Below are 16,227 nucleotides of genomic sequence, written 5' to 3'. Positions count from 1 at the left end.
GTAACAAAGGTTACGTTTCCTTCTGCATTCTCTTTCTTCAGGACTTACAGGTCCTCTGACGCCCCCACTAGCATGGGTTCTGAAGTATCCCCTGGAATTTTAAGTCTGACTCAGTGAATGGACTGTTTAAGTTCAAATGATTTATTTACCCCTTTTCTCTCCCCTTGTCTTTGTTCTATCTGTAAAGCAAGCTCAATGAGCTATTCTACTGTGGAAGGAGGGGGAAATATTTGGACTATGCTGTCTTTGATGTCTTCTCCCAAGCCCCTATAGAAAATAGTAACTTGGGCATCCTCATTCAATGCCAATTCTGCAACTAGAAATTTAAAGAGGGCTATGTAGGATATGAACTCCCCTTCTTCTGTTTGGGAAGTATATGAATACTGGAAGAATCCGAGACTCTCTCGGATTGGTTTTTATCCTCTCTTGAAGTTCTTGTACTGTTTGGTGAAGAGAAGATAACCGGTCCACCAAAGTGAGGTTATCTTGGCTTCAATGGTAGTGGCTTCAATGGTCGTGGCCATATCAATGATGACTTAATCCATGGCACCCTGGAGTGTAGTGTATGGTCTGATCAATCAGTCATTACCTGAATTGGTGACCCTTTGTTGGCTCTGGTCTTAATCTTCACTTCACGGTGCCAATGTTATAAACCAAGCAAGAGACTACATACCCGTGCCTTCACTAGGGGACCCTGTCGGGTATGCTGACTCCACGACTGGAAAGAAATCTCCCACGTGGGAATCTTGCCATTATCCCTGGGATCATCTCTCTGAGCTGAAAATACATTACGGAGAAATGTAACTTGGCTTTATACAATGTGGCTTTATCTTCCCTTAACCCTGGTATGTGCAATACTCACATATGTCAGTCAGGGCCGGGCGGTGGAAGTTTACAGAAGAGGTACCAATAACATAGAATCAGGATGACATTGGCTTGCTTGAGGCTTAAAGTAACAGTTGTGGGTGAGGTACTGTGAAGGCATTATGAAGCAAGACACAGACAACAGATTCTGAATTCAAAACAAACACTTTTCTTAACTTAAATGTCAGGATGGTTGAAGGACTAATGTGCCCTATGCTAAGGTGGGATTTCTCTACCTGAAGAAAACTAAAGAAAGTCTGAGCCATAGAGTTCAAATGAAGAATCTGTCTGTGTCCAAAACATATACTTGCCCTCACAACTAATCTTTACAATGTGTAGGGATGTCAGCAATCAAAGGACACAGGGCCTCATTACGACCCAGGCGGTAAGTTACCGCCTGGGCCGTGACTTTACCACCATGGCGTAAACTACGTTTACGCCATGGTGGTTGGCGGACTTACCGCCCCATTCCGAGGTTGGCGGGGCGGTAAGTCCCCAATCCCCATTTACCCTTCCCCATTCCCATTTTTGCCCCATAGGGCATAATGGGAGTGGGGAAGGCGTTAATTACGCCACCGTAAATTACGGTGGCGTAATTAACACCAAGGTCCCTTAGCGCCATGGATTTTAACACCTGCTAAAAGCAGGTGTTAAAACCTCCATGGCGCTAAGGGACCTCGTAATCAGGCGGTAAGGGTCGGCGCTGTTTACGCTGCCGTAAACCCCTTACCGCCTGGGTCGTAATGAGGCCCACAGTGTCTAACATAAAGTGTTGAGCATCTTCCCCTTCAAAGCTTCCTTTCAGCTCCCTTCCTCAAGTATAAAATAGTTCCAGCCAAAAAGTCTCAAATGTACCTTTCCTGAGTTCAGGATGACACAGTTTTAAACAATACTCGAGGTTACCTTCCCTAAGTTCCAAATAACACAGTTCCAAGCACCAAAGAATCCTTGAGACTTCGGTCTCATGTCAATAAATGTCTCATGCCTTAGGGTTCCCTTCCTCAAGACTTCATTTCAACAGCATCACAATTATCCCTTATTCTTTTAGAGTTCTTTGTCACTCTTGTACTTCCTTTTTATGATGGGGTTTCCATGCGTACATTGTGACTGTGTTGAAATAATTTTCAAGGCTTTAGTTAATTCTTCTCTCAATGCAGTTTTCTGTTATATGCAGTTTTCATGTAGTCTGGTATTCAATATGCCCTTTTTGTTTCAATATTTAAAGTTCCATTCACTTTAGAAGACAGCAAATGCTGATTTCACATGGATATAAAGTAACAATCAATTAAGTAGGCTGCATCTAAAGGTTTTACTCATATTTGAAGTTCTGTTTTACTTCTGAATTTCGTATGTAACAGTTCTGCTCTTTTATGAGGTTTTCACTCAGTTCAGTATTCAAGAAAACATAGCTTGTACTCAATTCAGTATTTAATAGGCACGGGTGGCACTTGTTAAGATTTTCATTCAACCAGCGGTGTAACAATTCCTTAATTCACTTCAAATGGAATATCTATCCTTCAGAGACTTTCGAAAACGTGTTTTCTCCCACATGCGACCACTCCGATACAATTTATTCCTAGTCGTTCAATATTGTACAATGGATTGAATCGGAGACATTTGAAAACGTGTTACCTCAAACAAAAATGGAATGGGGTAACAATATCCCACAAAGGTTTCTGGGACTAAGTGGTCAACACAAAATGAAAAGGGGAAATACTGCATTTCATCTGAAGACACTACATTCTCATTCCCCTAGAATTCTACACCTTGGTGATCCTGCCTCACTTCTCCACCCCCAGGGCCAGGATCCAAAAGTGATGGTCTTTCCCTTGACACCTGCGCAGAGGATCCTAGGGGATTAGATGCAAGGAGCACTCAGGTGTCTCACAGTACAAAGTACAAAAGTAACTCAAGACTTAACTAAGGGGTTTCATGAGTACAGTTTGGTTCCCAGATAGCATAACATGGGGGGCACTCTATGAGATTTTCTATAATCTCCTTGCTGAACCTAGCCAATATAACTTACTTGGTGCTTGAAAGAAGGGCTAAAGCTTCCTGGAAACAGACTTCAGGATTACTGCCAGAAGCTGGCTTGATTTGTGATCCGTAGGCATCTGTTGATCAGGCGCTGACTCAACGCTCATAGTGCGCTTTCGTTCTGAGCCCAGGAAGCACTGAGACTCTGCTTCCGGGTTGCTGCAATGCTTCCCAGACCCTGCCACCATCCCTGAAGGCGTCATCCTGGGGACGAGCGCCAGGCTCTGGGACAAGAATGGCTGACAGAGCCACCTCAGGTGAAGAATAGATCCCATGAAATTTTCATCATTCCTCCTTCTGGGGATCACACCAAACAGTGGTGTGACACGGTTTCCCCCACATAAAAGATGGAGAGCATCTCTGATTTACCACACTGCACACTGTAAAACATGTTTGCAATCAGTAAACTTTTAGGCCTGCAAATATTAAATGTTGAAATGAAAGAAGGAATAATAGAATCAAAGAGGAAAACTGAAATACCCCCATACTTCACTCTTTTGGGTAAATCCATCCATCCTATGGAGATAAAATGCTAATTATAAACATTTCTAATGGAAAACGTCCTGGCATTTTATTTATTTATTTATTTATTTATTTAAATTTGTATAGCGCGCAGGCAGCCCAGGGGCATTGAGGCGCTGTTACTTGCATGAGCTTAGTTACAGGCATGGTATCAGTAAGAGGCATAATACAGATAGGAACAAGCAAGGTTATCATTACAGCTTATGCGGTTGGTCAATACAACTTAGGCAATGGGTCATATGGTTGGTATTATGCAGCTGCGAGGGACCTTATGAGAAGAGAGTGGTTTTCAGCGCTTTGCGGAAGGCTAGGAGGGAGGGCTCACCGCGGATGGTGGGAGGTAGGGCATTCCAGTGAGTGGGTGCGAGATAGGGGAAGCTGGATCCACCTGCTCTGGATCTTTTTACTAATGGCACAGAGAGCATGTTGGTGTAGGGTGATCTTGTTGGTCTTGTAGAGGCGACGGAGTGGATTCTTTGTGAGAGGTAATCGGGGGCAGTGAGATGGATGCATTTGTGTGTCAGTGTGAGCGCTTTGAAGATTATTCTTTCCTTTATTGGGAGCCAGTGGGCTAGTTTTCTGGCTTCCGAGATGTGGTCCCTTTTGGCAATACCTTGGGCTGCTCGGAGAGCACTATTCTGGATGACTTGTAGCCTCTCCAAGTTTTTTTTTGAGGTTCCTAGGAAGAGTATGTTGCAGTAGTCTAGCCTGGAGCCGGTGATGGCTCTGGCTATGTTTGTGCAGTTCTCTTTGGAGAGGAAAGGCCTGACTGCGTTGATCAGTTTAGCATGATATGCGGCTGAGGAGGCAATGGCGTTAACTTGTCTGTCCATGGAGAGGTTAGAGTCTAGATAGACTCCAAGAGTTTTGACTGAGTCTGAAACAGGTATTTTGATGGTGTCGATGGTGAAGTGACTGAATTGGGAGTCAAGTTTTTTTAGCGTTTCGGGGGAACCTACCAGTAGGAGTTCTGTCTTGTCAGAGTTGAGGCATAGTCCATTGTCTGCCATCCAGGCTTGGATGGTGTTGTAGAGGTTGTTAAGGGTCATGGAGTCGGTGTCGTAGTTGCCTGTGAGGGTAAGGAGGATCTGGGTATCGTCCGCGTAGTTAGTGTAGGATATACCCATAGCGTCGAGGATGAGGAAGAGGGGTCGTGTGAAGATGTTGTAGAGTGTGGGGGAGAGGCATGAGCCTTGGGGCACGCCAAAGAGTATGGTAGTGGGTGAGGCAGAGGCTAGGTCGGAGAATACTTGCATGGTTCTGTCCTGTAGGAAGGATTTGATCCATGCTGTGGCGTCAGGGGAGAACTTGGCAGTGAAGGAGAGATGATGGCAAAGGACGTCATGATCTACGAGATCGAACGCTGCAGACAAGTCAAGGAGTAGGAGAAGAGCTGATTTGCCCATGTCTCTGGCATCATCCATTTGGTTTTTCAGGTCAAGTAGGGCGGTTTCAGTCCCATGTCTAGGGCGGAAGCCAGATTGGCGGAGTCCCAGGAGTTTGTTTTCTTCGATGTAGTGCTGAACCTGCAGATAGGCTGCTTTGTCGAGTATTTTGAGGAGGAAAGGGACAGTGGTGATGGGTCTATAGTTGTTGGGGGAGGTGGGATCGAGAGTAGGTTTTTTTAGGAGGGGGCGGACCCATGCTTCCTTGAGGGAGGTGGGGACTTTCCCTGTTGCGAAGGAGGCATTAACAAATGCTGTCAGGAAGGGAGCAAGTGCTTCAGTGCAGTCCTTGTTGAGAGTGGCTGGGCAGGCATCACCTTTACAGTTGGATGCTTTGATGTTCTTCATTATGTTAATGATGTCCTTTTCCTGTATGGATTTGAAGGAGAAGGGTTGGGGAGGGTCTTGGGCTGGTGGTGGGACAGGGATATGAGTATTGGGCAGGGCTTGTTTGGTAGCTTGTATTTTGCTTTGGAGGCGGCTCAGTTTTGTTAGCATTGCCGTTTGAATTTCGTCGCACCAGGCTTTGTCTTTGGTGAAGTTCTGGGGGGTGGGAGTAGGAGTCTCTAGCTCCCTAAAAATTGCAAAGATTTCTTTTGTGCTGGATTGGGCCTCCGAAATTCTGGATTCAAAGGATTTGGATTTTGCCCGGGTGATAGCTTTTTTGTACTCCGTGGAACAGGCTTTAAAGATCAGCTTGTCTTTGTCAGTGTGGGACGTTTGCCACTGAGTAAGTGCTGCCTTTTTCTCGTTACGGAGTGCAAGCAAGTCTGGGGTGAACCAGGAGTTAGAGTGGGTGGTGGGTTTGTATTTACGGGATTTTAGTGGGGCAATGGAGTTGATAGCTGCTTTAATGGCAGCATCGTAGGTTGATGCAAGAGTTTCTGGGTCTGCGGAGAAAGGTGGTCTGAAAGCTGGGCCTTGTAGGAAGGGCAGTAGTCTTTCCTTAGTGAGCTGGCGGGAGCTTCTTGTGAGGCAAGGTGGTAGGGGTTGGGGTGGCGGGGTAGAGGAGCTGGTGGTGAGGATGCTAAATGTGATGATATGGTGGTCAGACCATGGGGTGGGAGTGTTTCCAGTGATGATGAGTGGGCAGTTGTGCTGAGCAATCCAGTCGAGTGTTCTGCCCTGAGTGTGCGTTGGGCTAAAGATGGTGTTCTTATAGCCTAGTGTTGTTAGGGCTAAGTCAAAGGATTTGGCTGCTGGGTCCTTTTTATCCTGGAGGCCTAAGTTGAGGTCCCCAAGGAGAATGGCTTTCGAATGTTTTTTGAGGTTGTCAGATAGGAGATGGATGAGGGCGGCTTGGAAGTCTTCTAATGGGCCAGGAGGGCGATAGACAATATGAGCGGTAATGGTACAGTTGGGGGAGAGGATAATTTTGACTTGGAGGTAATCATAGTTGCTGTGTAGGGGTTTTTCTACCTTTATAATACTATAGCAGTCCTTAGCGATGATTGCGACCCCTCCACCTTTAGAGGGGCGATCTTGTCTGGTGATGGAGTAGCCAGAAGGGAGTGCCAGGGAGAGCGCAGGGCCAGAGGCATCGTGCAGCCATGTTTCTGATATCATGAGCAGGTCAAGGTCATGGGTGGTTATGAGGTCGTGAATGTCTAGAGCGTGGGCGCTGATGGATTTAGCATTGATCATGGCGCATTTGAGGTGGGGTTCTGTGGCGACTAGGGAGGGGTATGTGGGAGGAGAGGGTGAGGTGATGGGCATGGTCGGTGTGGAGCTGGGGGCTCCAGTGGTGTTCTGGTGGACGACAGTAGAGGAGTTGGATATAATATATTTAGCACTGAGGGGCGCAGTTTTAGAAGTGGTGGGCACAGGTGAGATCACATTTGGCACAATAGCATTCACAATGGGGGTAGAAGAATTGCATATCACACATTTTGCACTGGGGGCGCAGTTTTGGGAGTGGTGGGCACAGGTGAGATCACATTTGGCACAATAGCATTCACAAAGGGGGTAGAAGAATTGCATATCACACATTTTGCACTGGGGGGCGCAGTTTTGGGAGTGGTGGGCACAGGTGAGATCGCATTTGGCACAATAGCATTCACAATGGGGGTAGAAGAATTGCATATCACACATTTTGCACTGGGGGGCGCAGTTTGGGGAGTGGTGGGCACAGGTGAGATCACATTTGGCACAATAGCATTCACAAAGGGGGTAGAAGAATTGCATATCACACATTTTGCACTGGGGGCGCAGTTTTGGGAGTGGTGGGCACAGGTGAGATCACATTTGGCACAATAGCATTCACAATGGGGGTAGAAGAATTGCATATCACACATTTTGCACTGGGGGGCGCAGTTTTGGGAGTGGTGGGCACAGGTGAGATCACATTTGGCACAATAGCATTCACAATGGGGGTAGAAGAATTGCATATCACACAATTTGCACTGGGGGGCGCAGTTTTGGGAGTGGTGGGCACAGGTGAGATCACATTTGGCACAATAGCATTCACAAAGGGGGTAGAAGAATTGCATATCACACATTTTGCACTGGGGGGCGCAGTTTTGGGAGTGGTGGGCACAGGTGAGATCACATTTGGCACAATAGCATTCACAAAGGGGGTAGAAGAATTGCATATCACACATTTTGCACTGGGGGGCGCAGTTTTGGGAGTGGTGGGCACAGGTGAGATCACATTTGGCACAATAGCATTCACAATGGGGGTAGAAGAATTGCATATCACACATTTTGCACTGGGGGGCCCAGTTTCAGTGGTGGTGGGCACGGATGGGGAGAAATTGCAGGTAGAGGTGGAACAATTAGGGGTGGGGTGGAGTGTATCATTTGCTACTGTATAGGGGGTAATTGAGAAGGCTTTAGGCTTTGTGGTTAACCGCCTGGGTATGGCCATGTAAATGGGTGGGTTGGGTTGCGAGATACGGGAGCATAGCCGCGCATTGCGGATGTTAGAGGGAAGGGGATTGGAGCTGATGGTGGGCTCTATAGTGCGAGCACGTAGTCTGGAGCTCCTGGTGGCCAAGTCTTGGTGTAGGAGGAGGCAGTGGGCAAGCTCCTTACCTCTGTGATGTTGCATAGTATCGTGGCAAATGGCAGCCGAGCAGCGAAGAGCTGCAAAGAGGAGTGCAGGCCTTGTCCTCTGGCCTTCTCCTCGCGGCTTCGCCTGGCGGTGAGCCCCGTCTCCCTTTATGGTGGGGGGGTGGAGCCGGCAGGGCGGGAAGCCGTATCAGGCTGCGGGCTGCGGGCGGGAAGCGGCGTCGTTTCGGCGCGTAATTCAAAAGATGCTTTGTCGGCGGTGATCATGCCTTCCAAGGCGGAGGCCTTCGCAATGTGCGCGAGATCAGCTAGAGCTCCGTAAAGCAGATGGAATTCTGCTGCCAGCTGATCGAGCACAGCTGATGGAGGCACTCGCAGCGGAGCTGCGAAGAGGAGTGCAGGCCTTGTCCTCTGGCCTTCTCCTCGCGGCTTCGCCTGGCGGTGAGCCCCGTCTCCCTTTATGGTGGGGGGGTGGAGCCGGCAGGGCGGGAAGCCGTATCAGGCTGCGGGCTGCGGGCGGGAAGCGGCGTCGTTTCGGCGCGTAATTCAAAAGATGCTGTGTCGGCGGTGATCATGCCTTCCAAGGCGGAGGCCTTCGCAATGTGCGCGAGATCAGCTGGAGCTCCGTAAAGCAGATGGAATTCTGCTGCCAGCTGATCGAGCACAGCTGATGGAGGCACTCGCAGCGGAGCTGCAAAGAGGAGTGCAGGCCTTGTCCTCTGGCCTTCTCCTCGCGGCTTCGCCTGGCGGTGAGCCCCGTCTCCCTTTATGGTGGGGGGGGTGGAGCCGGCAGGGCGGGAAGCCGTATCAGGCTGCGGGCTGCGGGCGGGAAGCGGCGTCGTTTCGGCGCGTAATTCAAAAGATGCTTTGTCGGCGGTGATCATGCCTTCCAAGGCGGAGGCCTTCGCAATGTGCGCGAGATCAGCTGGAGCTCCGTAAAGCAGATGGAATTCTGCTGCCAGCTGATCGAGCACAGCTGATGGAGGCACTCGCAGCGGAGCTGCAAAGAGGAGTGCAGGCCTTGTCCTCTGGCCTTCTTCTCGCGGCTTCGCCTGGCGGTGAGCCCCGTCTCCCTTTATGGTGGGGGGGGTGGAGCCGGCAGGGCGGGAAGCCGTATCAGGCTGCGGGCTGCGGGCGGGAAGCGGCGTCGTTTCGGCGCGTAATTCAAAAGATGCTTTGTCGGCGGTGATCATGCCTTCCAAGGCGGAGGCCTTCGCAATGTGCGCGAGATCAGCTGGAGCTCCGTAAAGCAGATGGAATTCTGCTGCCAGCTGATCGAGCACAGCTGATGGAGGCACTTGCAGCGGAGCTGCAAAGAGGAGTGCAGGCCTTGTCCTCTGGCCTTCTCCTCGCGGCTTCGCCTGGCGGTGAGCCCCGCCTCCCTTTATGGTGGGGGGGTGGAGCCGGCAGGGCGGGAAGCCGTATCAGGCTGCGGGCTGCGGGCGGGAAGCGGCGTCGTTTCGGCGCGTAATTCAAAAGATGCTTTGTCGGCGGTGATCATGCCTTCCAAGGCGGAGGCCTTCGCAATGTGCGCGAGATCAGCTGGAGCTCCGTAAAGCAGATGGAATTCTGCTGCCAGCTGATCGAGCACAGCTGATGGAGGCACTCGCAGCGGAGCTGCAAAGAGGAGTGCAGGCCTTGTCCTCTGGCCTTCTCCTCGCGGCTTCGCCTGGCGGTGAGCCCCGTCTCCCTTTATGGTGGGGGGGTGGAGCCGGCAGGGCGGGAAGCCGTATCAGACTGCGGGCTGCGGGCGGGAAGCGGCATCGTTTCGGCGCGTAATTCAAAAGATGCTTTGTCGGCGGTGATCATGCCTTCCAAGGCGGAGGCCTTCGCAATGTGCGCGAGATCAGCTGGAGCTCCGTAAAGCAGATGGAATTCTGCTGCCAGCTGATCGAGCACAGCTGATGGAGGTACTCGCAGCGGAGCTGCAAAGAGGAGTGCAGGCCTTGTCCTCTGGCCTTCTCCTCGCGGCTTCGCCTGACGGTGAGCCCCGTCTCCCTTTATGGTGGGGGGGGTGGAGCCGGCAGGGCGGGAAGCCGTATCAGGCTGCCGGCTGCGGGCGGGAAGCGGCGTCGTTTCGGCGCGTAATTCAAAAGATGCTTTGTCGGCGGTGATCATGCCTTCCAAGGCGGAGGCCTTCGCAATGTGCGCGAGATCAGCTGGAGCTCCGTAAAGCAGATGGAATTCTGCTGCCAGCTGATCGAGCACCGCTGATGGAGGCACTCGCAGCGGAGCTGCAAAGAGGAGTGCAGGCCTTGTCCTCTGGCCTTCTCCTCGCGGCTTCGCCTGGCTGTGAGCCCCGTCTCCCTTTATGGTGGGGGGGGTGGAGCCGGCAGGGCGGGAAGCCGTATCAGGCTGCAGGCTGCGGGCGGGAAGCGGCGTCGTTTCGGCGCGTAATTCAAAAGATGCTTTGTCGGCGGTGATCATGCCTTCCAAGGCGGAGGCCTTCGCAATGTGCGCGAGATCAGCTGGAGCTCCGTAAAGCAGATGGAATTCTGCTGCCAGCTGATCGAGCACAGCTGATGGAGGCACTCGCAGCGGAGCTGCAAAGAGGAGTGCAGGCCTTGTCCTCTGGCCTTCTCCTCGCGGCTTCGCCTGGCGGTGAGCCCCGTCTCCCTTTATGGTGGGGGGGTGGAGCCGGCAGGGCGAGAAGCCGTATCAGGCTGCGGGCTGCGGGCGGGAAGCGGCGTCGTTTCGGCGCGTAATTCAAAAGATGCTTTGTCGGCGGTGATCATGCCTTCCAAGGCAGAGGCCTTCGCAATGTGCGCGAGATCAGCTGGAGCTCCGTAAAGCAGATGGAATTCTGCTGCCAGCTGATCGAGCACAGCTGATGGAGGCACTCGCAGCGGAGCTGCAAAGAGGAGTGCAGGCCTTGTCCTCTGGCCTTCTCCTCGCGGCTTCATTAATAAACACACTGCAATTCATTCAAATGTAATGCTTGAAATGTTTTATTTTGTTTTTTCAAATGTTCCCTTTTCCAGTTTCCTGGCTTTATTCATTATATTCTGGTACTTGTCGCTATCCTTTTCTCATTACACATGTATGAGCAAATTTTCGGCTGCAAAGAAAAACAAGATTGGATGAACTCCTTCACTTGACATGGGGAGCATGAGAAGTCTAAAGAGCAATATTGAAAAAATAAACCAAAACTGAAAAAAGAACTAATTGATTATCAGAAGACGTATGGGACGTTTGTGAGGGGAACATCTATTTCATTATTTGACAAGTATACTTAATGAAAGGTATTACTGCGCATGCCTGAACTCTCATTTTGAAACAAACGCATGCATGTATTAACAGAATCGTGTAAGATAAAAACAGATTTTTCACATTTTCTGCAGCCTAGGGAGTAGGAAATGCTGGGGATTGCACAATTCCTATTTACAGCAGTGTGGTGTCCATTAGGGTGAGTGACATTTTCGCTGGTGAAGCGAATAGTGCAGTATTTGCACTGGATTCTGCTTCCACATGATCCACAAAATCCTCATTACTTTTCAGCCGCCACCGAAATTCAACCCAATTTTGTGCAGTGCGTGACGTTTCATTCCAATATAGCAATAACACCTGAGCCGGCTGGTCGGAACGGGTGGTAACGGCCCATGGTCCAAGTTAAAGGCTTTAACGATGAGCTTCAGTGTTGTTACCATATATCTGGACTTCTGATTAGTGTGTTATTACTATTAGCTCACTGGGATTTTAATCCGGGGTGCTGATATTACTCATTGTTTGAATAAACAGGACGCTTGCGGCATCCCATTCATTAAAACAAATAGTTACCTAACATGGCCGCCATGGAAATGGAAGTTATGGCTTCTCTTCCTTTACCATTGCAGCCTGGGTTGCAGGTGGCCTGCGCCAACAGCCCTCCCGCGAGCGGAAACATGTATGTGGGGTGGGGAAAGGTCAGCGGGAGGGTGTGCAAACTCGAGCTAAGGGGAGGTGGGGACAAGATGGCGGGGCGAGCACTCGCAGCTCTGAGCTTTCGTGGAACACAGGCTTGGATTGGAGTAGCCAAGCTGTATTCCAAGCAAGTTGATTGGCTGGGGTGCCTGCCCTCTGTGCTTATATTGAAAAATAGCTTTGAGAATGGGACAATGGGTTAGAATACTAAAGGCAATTATTATAACACCTGTGTTATTCTATACAATTTTAACTGCTAAGAATACCTTAAATCATTTTTTTATATCTAGATATAATGTGTGCATCATGGCCTACGGACAGACAGGAAGTGGAAAGACATTCACCATGTTGGGGCCAGGTTTTGATGATGAGAAAGCTTTGTCTTCGGGAGCTGATCCAGACTTTGGACTTATACCAAGGGCCACAGAGGATCTGTTCAGGTAATGCTGTGCCCTTGAAATGTACTGTACCCATATGTACCGTTTGGCTATTTTGTAGCAAATGGGGGATGTGAGAAAGCAGAAGGTGTCTCACCCACTTGTCCCCAGGGATCTGTCATCCAGAGGGCCAGGACACGGCCATCGCTTTTGGATCCAGTTCCTGGGGGTGAACCAGTGCGGGAGGATCACCTGGGTGAGGGGTCTTCGAGGAGTGGGACACCGAATGGTGAGACACGGTATCCCCTTCTCTGTAATACCTTTATCCTATCCTACCAGATAGGATATTTAGGAACTCTACCCCCCTTTTACAACACAAACAGTTTCACACGGACACCCCACTATGAGAGAAAACAGTCTAAACCTCGAGCAGTATACCTGATGTGTCCCAATACAATGGTCAGGCGAGGTCAGACAATTACTGACAATCACACACACCTGACTCACATTAAGCTTCCCCACACGGATGAAAGGCAGAGCACAAGAGCACACTCTGAGCGAGGCAAAGCACAGGAGGAAATAGCAGTTTCGAGACAGCATCTGAACAAGAGAAGACGGCTGGCAAAACAGAAGGGGTTTGCAAGGAGGGAAGTTCCCCTGACCTTTTTGACAAGGAACTGTTGCTTGCCAGAAACCTTGAGAATAGAAAGTTTAAGACCAGGGAACCGGGCTGAAGAATCCTGCATTGTGTGTCAGAGATACCCAATGCCCTCCCGCATCAATAATCAAGGCAGGGAGAATCGCCAGCCACTGTGGTACCGTCATTGGCTCCAAGAACAAAGCACCGTCAGTGAATCAACACAGCCGCTGAGTTGGGGAGACCGATAGAAGACCAGTCTGTGTTGAAGCCAAGGTTGCAAGCAGCAACATTGTATGGCGAGCGCTGGAACAAACATTGTTAAAACGCGTGTGATAAGAGACGCAAGCCCCGCTATTAGTGTTAGGCAATTTTAACATTTGGGCATTTATCCATTGGATTCTGAGGCTAGTGCCCTATTGAATCTCTCGAAGAGCATTGGGTTGAAACAATATGTTACTGTGCCCACACATCAAGGAGGAAATATACTGGACTGGATTTTATCCAGGAATCTCCCCACTAAATGTACAAACCTGTTGCTGGTCAGACCATCACTTTATTCATTTCTCTATTTTTATTCCTGATCCAGCAACGTAAAGTGCATGTTTGCACCCCAAATCCATCCTGTATAGGGGCACTTGAAATGCCGCTCAGGAGGCTTTCAACTCTATTGTCTCTCCCCAACTCCTAGCCTTGGAGGATAACTGTTCAGCTACGAGACATATTAAATGGTGTCTTTGACAAACTTGCACCTCTCAATAAAAAAAGAAGCGCAAGTCAATACTAACCAGTGGTTCTCCCCGACACTCTGGCAGCTAGGCATATTAAACGCGCGGCTGAAAGAAGCTAGTGGAAAAAAAAACACTAAAATTAGCCTGGCATTGTATAAAGAAGCTGCTGAACACTAAAAAGATGCTATCCTCAAAGTCTAAAAAGATAAGATGGAAGAACAAATCCTAGGGGCAAAATCGAGCTCTTGGGAGTTGTTTACCATCCTGAATGAGCTAAAAGGCAGGACACCGGGAGTCGCACATGATAAGGTTAGACAACATCAAGGGTGTATACTAACACGTCCTCTTACATTTCAAGCTATAGGTATGGATTCTAAGGCCACAGTGGAGTTGATGCCTTTGTTTTTAAGCAGGTTACAGTTCACAAAATGTCAACAATGGTTGCTAAAATGAAACCCACATCATGTAAGGATGATATCTTTCCAGCCTCATATTTTAAGGAATATTTTCCCACCATCGCAATATCAGTCACATCTTTTATTAATTGCTCCTTCCAGGGAGGGATAGTCCCGGATTACTCCATTGTTAATGAAGGAGGGTTTAGACCCTAACAAGCCTGTCAATTATCGCCCTATAACAAATGTTCCTTTCTTGCTAAAGAATATAGATACAATTGCTTGTACTCAATACGAAGCCTTTGTAGAAGAGAGAGGACTCCTATCTAAGGGCCAGTCTGGCTTCAAGAAGACCTACGGGACCGAAATGGCTTTGGTGGATGTCAAATCTGGTTTAGCTGAAATTGTGAATCAAGGCAGTTTGGCCATGCTGTTGCTGCTAGACCTGTCTGCTGCCTTTGATTTGGTGAACAATGATAGGATGGCGGACAGGCTAGCCGAGGTTGGCAACTGCTCTAAATTGGCAGTGAATTGGTTCAGATTCTTCCTTGAACTCAGGAAGGCTAGGGGGGATTCTAAGTAACAAGAGGCTCAACTTTTCTGTGGAGTACCACAGGGATCTTGTGTCTCCCCCTTGCTGTATAACATATTTTCGAAGCCCTATTTGATCTCTTGGATGGCGTGGGTGTCAGGTTCACTAATTATGCTGACACTCAGATCCTCCTGGAACTATCAGGATCTTACGAAGCCAACTCGTTGATGGCCGGCAAGGTTTTCGATGCCGTCAAAGTATGGATGAAGAACAACTCTCTAGCTCTGAACGATAAGAAGACTGAAATTTTGATCCTCGGTAGCACAGCAAAGTTAAAGAATCTAGACTCCCAGTATGAGGCCTTCCTAGTAGGGGGTGGTAGAATACAGGTTTCTAATCATGTGAAAACCATGGGGGTTGTCTTTGACTGTAACTTAAATTTTAATAAACATGTGTCTCTTTTGAGCTCCAGCTACACCTACATGATGCAATTGATCAGGCAGATACAACCATAACTGTCAGAGGAAAATAGGGCCTTGATAGCCACAGCCACAATAAACACTCGGGTGGAATATTGTAATGGGCTACTAGTTGGTACCTCACAAGCTAATGTGAACAAATTGCAGACCATCCAGAATAGGGCAGTCAGCGCCGTCTGTGGCATGAGACTCAGAGACCACGTCACTGCTGCCCACAGGAAGCTTCATTGGCTCCCCGTCCATCAGAGGATTTGTTTAAAAGCATCCTGTCTGGTTTACAAATGTCTTGCAGGCGATGCCCCAGGCTATCTCAGTTTGTGAATGATGAGACTGCGGTATATGCGAACTCTACGGTCTAATAATAAGGATGTACATTTGCAGCTGGGTTTTTTCACTCAAGACATTTGGAGGCCTGAGTTTTAATGCCTGGGCTCCAAGGGTCTGGAATGACCTCCCCCTCTCCATCAGGCCGTTGCCTTCAGCCAGCCAGTTCAAGAAAGTTCTGAAAACCTATCTGTTTGATGGAGGAGGAATTTAGGAATCCCCTCTCCTTCTATTGACCCTTCCTCCTATTGATCCTGTATTGCTGTTTCGGGTTCCCTCTTTTGGTGGTTTTGTCTGTTTTGTCTTGTGAGCGCCCTGAGGCCTGCAGGTGATATGGTGCAATATGCACATTCTTTAGAATAGAATAGAATAGACTAGAATAGAATAGAATAGAAGTTGGACTACTGATGAGTGATTGAACATTAAAAGCAAGATAAAATACCTTTTGACAGAGTGGTCAGGCACTGTGTGAGTGCTCAATCGAAAGTCTCTGTAAGGTATCCAGCTGAGAAGTGGCGAAAGTGAGTAAAAGGTTATATCAAGAAGAGAACGAGTAATTGTGAATCGAAGTGGCCCTTGAACGAGTCGAGCAAAATCCTGTGCACATTCGAAAGTTTTTTCGATTTTGATGAAGTAGACAAATTTGGTCCAAGCCCAGCAAAGGGAGACCAATTGAAGGTTTTTGTATTAAAGTGGGTCTGAGCCTGGCGTCGGGGCACCTGGGGTGAACAGTAAATCACTTGAGAAGTTGTATATGTGAAATCCCAAGACGAGAGGAACTTTATTGTGTTAATGTGGGTCTGAGCATGGCGGAGGAGGACACGGGGTGAAAAGTAAATCACTGGAGAAGTTGTACATGTGAAATGCTGAAGAGAAAGGAACTTTAACATTTGTTGTGTTGCATTAGGCCCTCTGAAATAAGAGACTTTGAATGGCAAAGAGACTTTGGCACAGAAGGCCCTGATGTTAAGGTTT

At 48.8% G+C, this 16,227-nt stretch overlaps 1 protein-coding gene across 3 annotated transcripts in view; it reads left to right on the top strand.

The window, feature by feature from the left end:
* The window catches only part of KIF25 (kinesin family member 25), a 1,016,252-nt gene that overhangs the window by 653,124 nt on the left and 346,901 nt on the right, over positions 1-16,227 (top strand). For all 3 annotated transcript variants that reach the window (XM_069607411.1, XM_069607412.1, XM_069607410.1), the window contains one exon: positions 12,068-12,217. In XM_069607411.1, coding sequence (XP_069463512.1) covers positions 12,068-12,217 — 150 coding nt within the window. The remainder of the gene's footprint in view (positions 1-12,067; positions 12,218-16,227) is intronic.

The sequence above is a fragment of the Ambystoma mexicanum genome, chromosome 4q (assembly GCF_040938575.1).
Source record: "Ambystoma mexicanum isolate Mex_15411 chromosome 4q, UKY_AmexF1_1, whole genome shotgun sequence".
Classification (NCBI taxonomy): Eukaryota; Metazoa; Chordata; class Amphibia; order Caudata; family Ambystomatidae; genus Ambystoma; species Ambystoma mexicanum.
The sequence above is the reverse complement of the archived record's forward strand: the minus strand, read 5'-3'. Positions and strand labels throughout refer to the sequence as shown.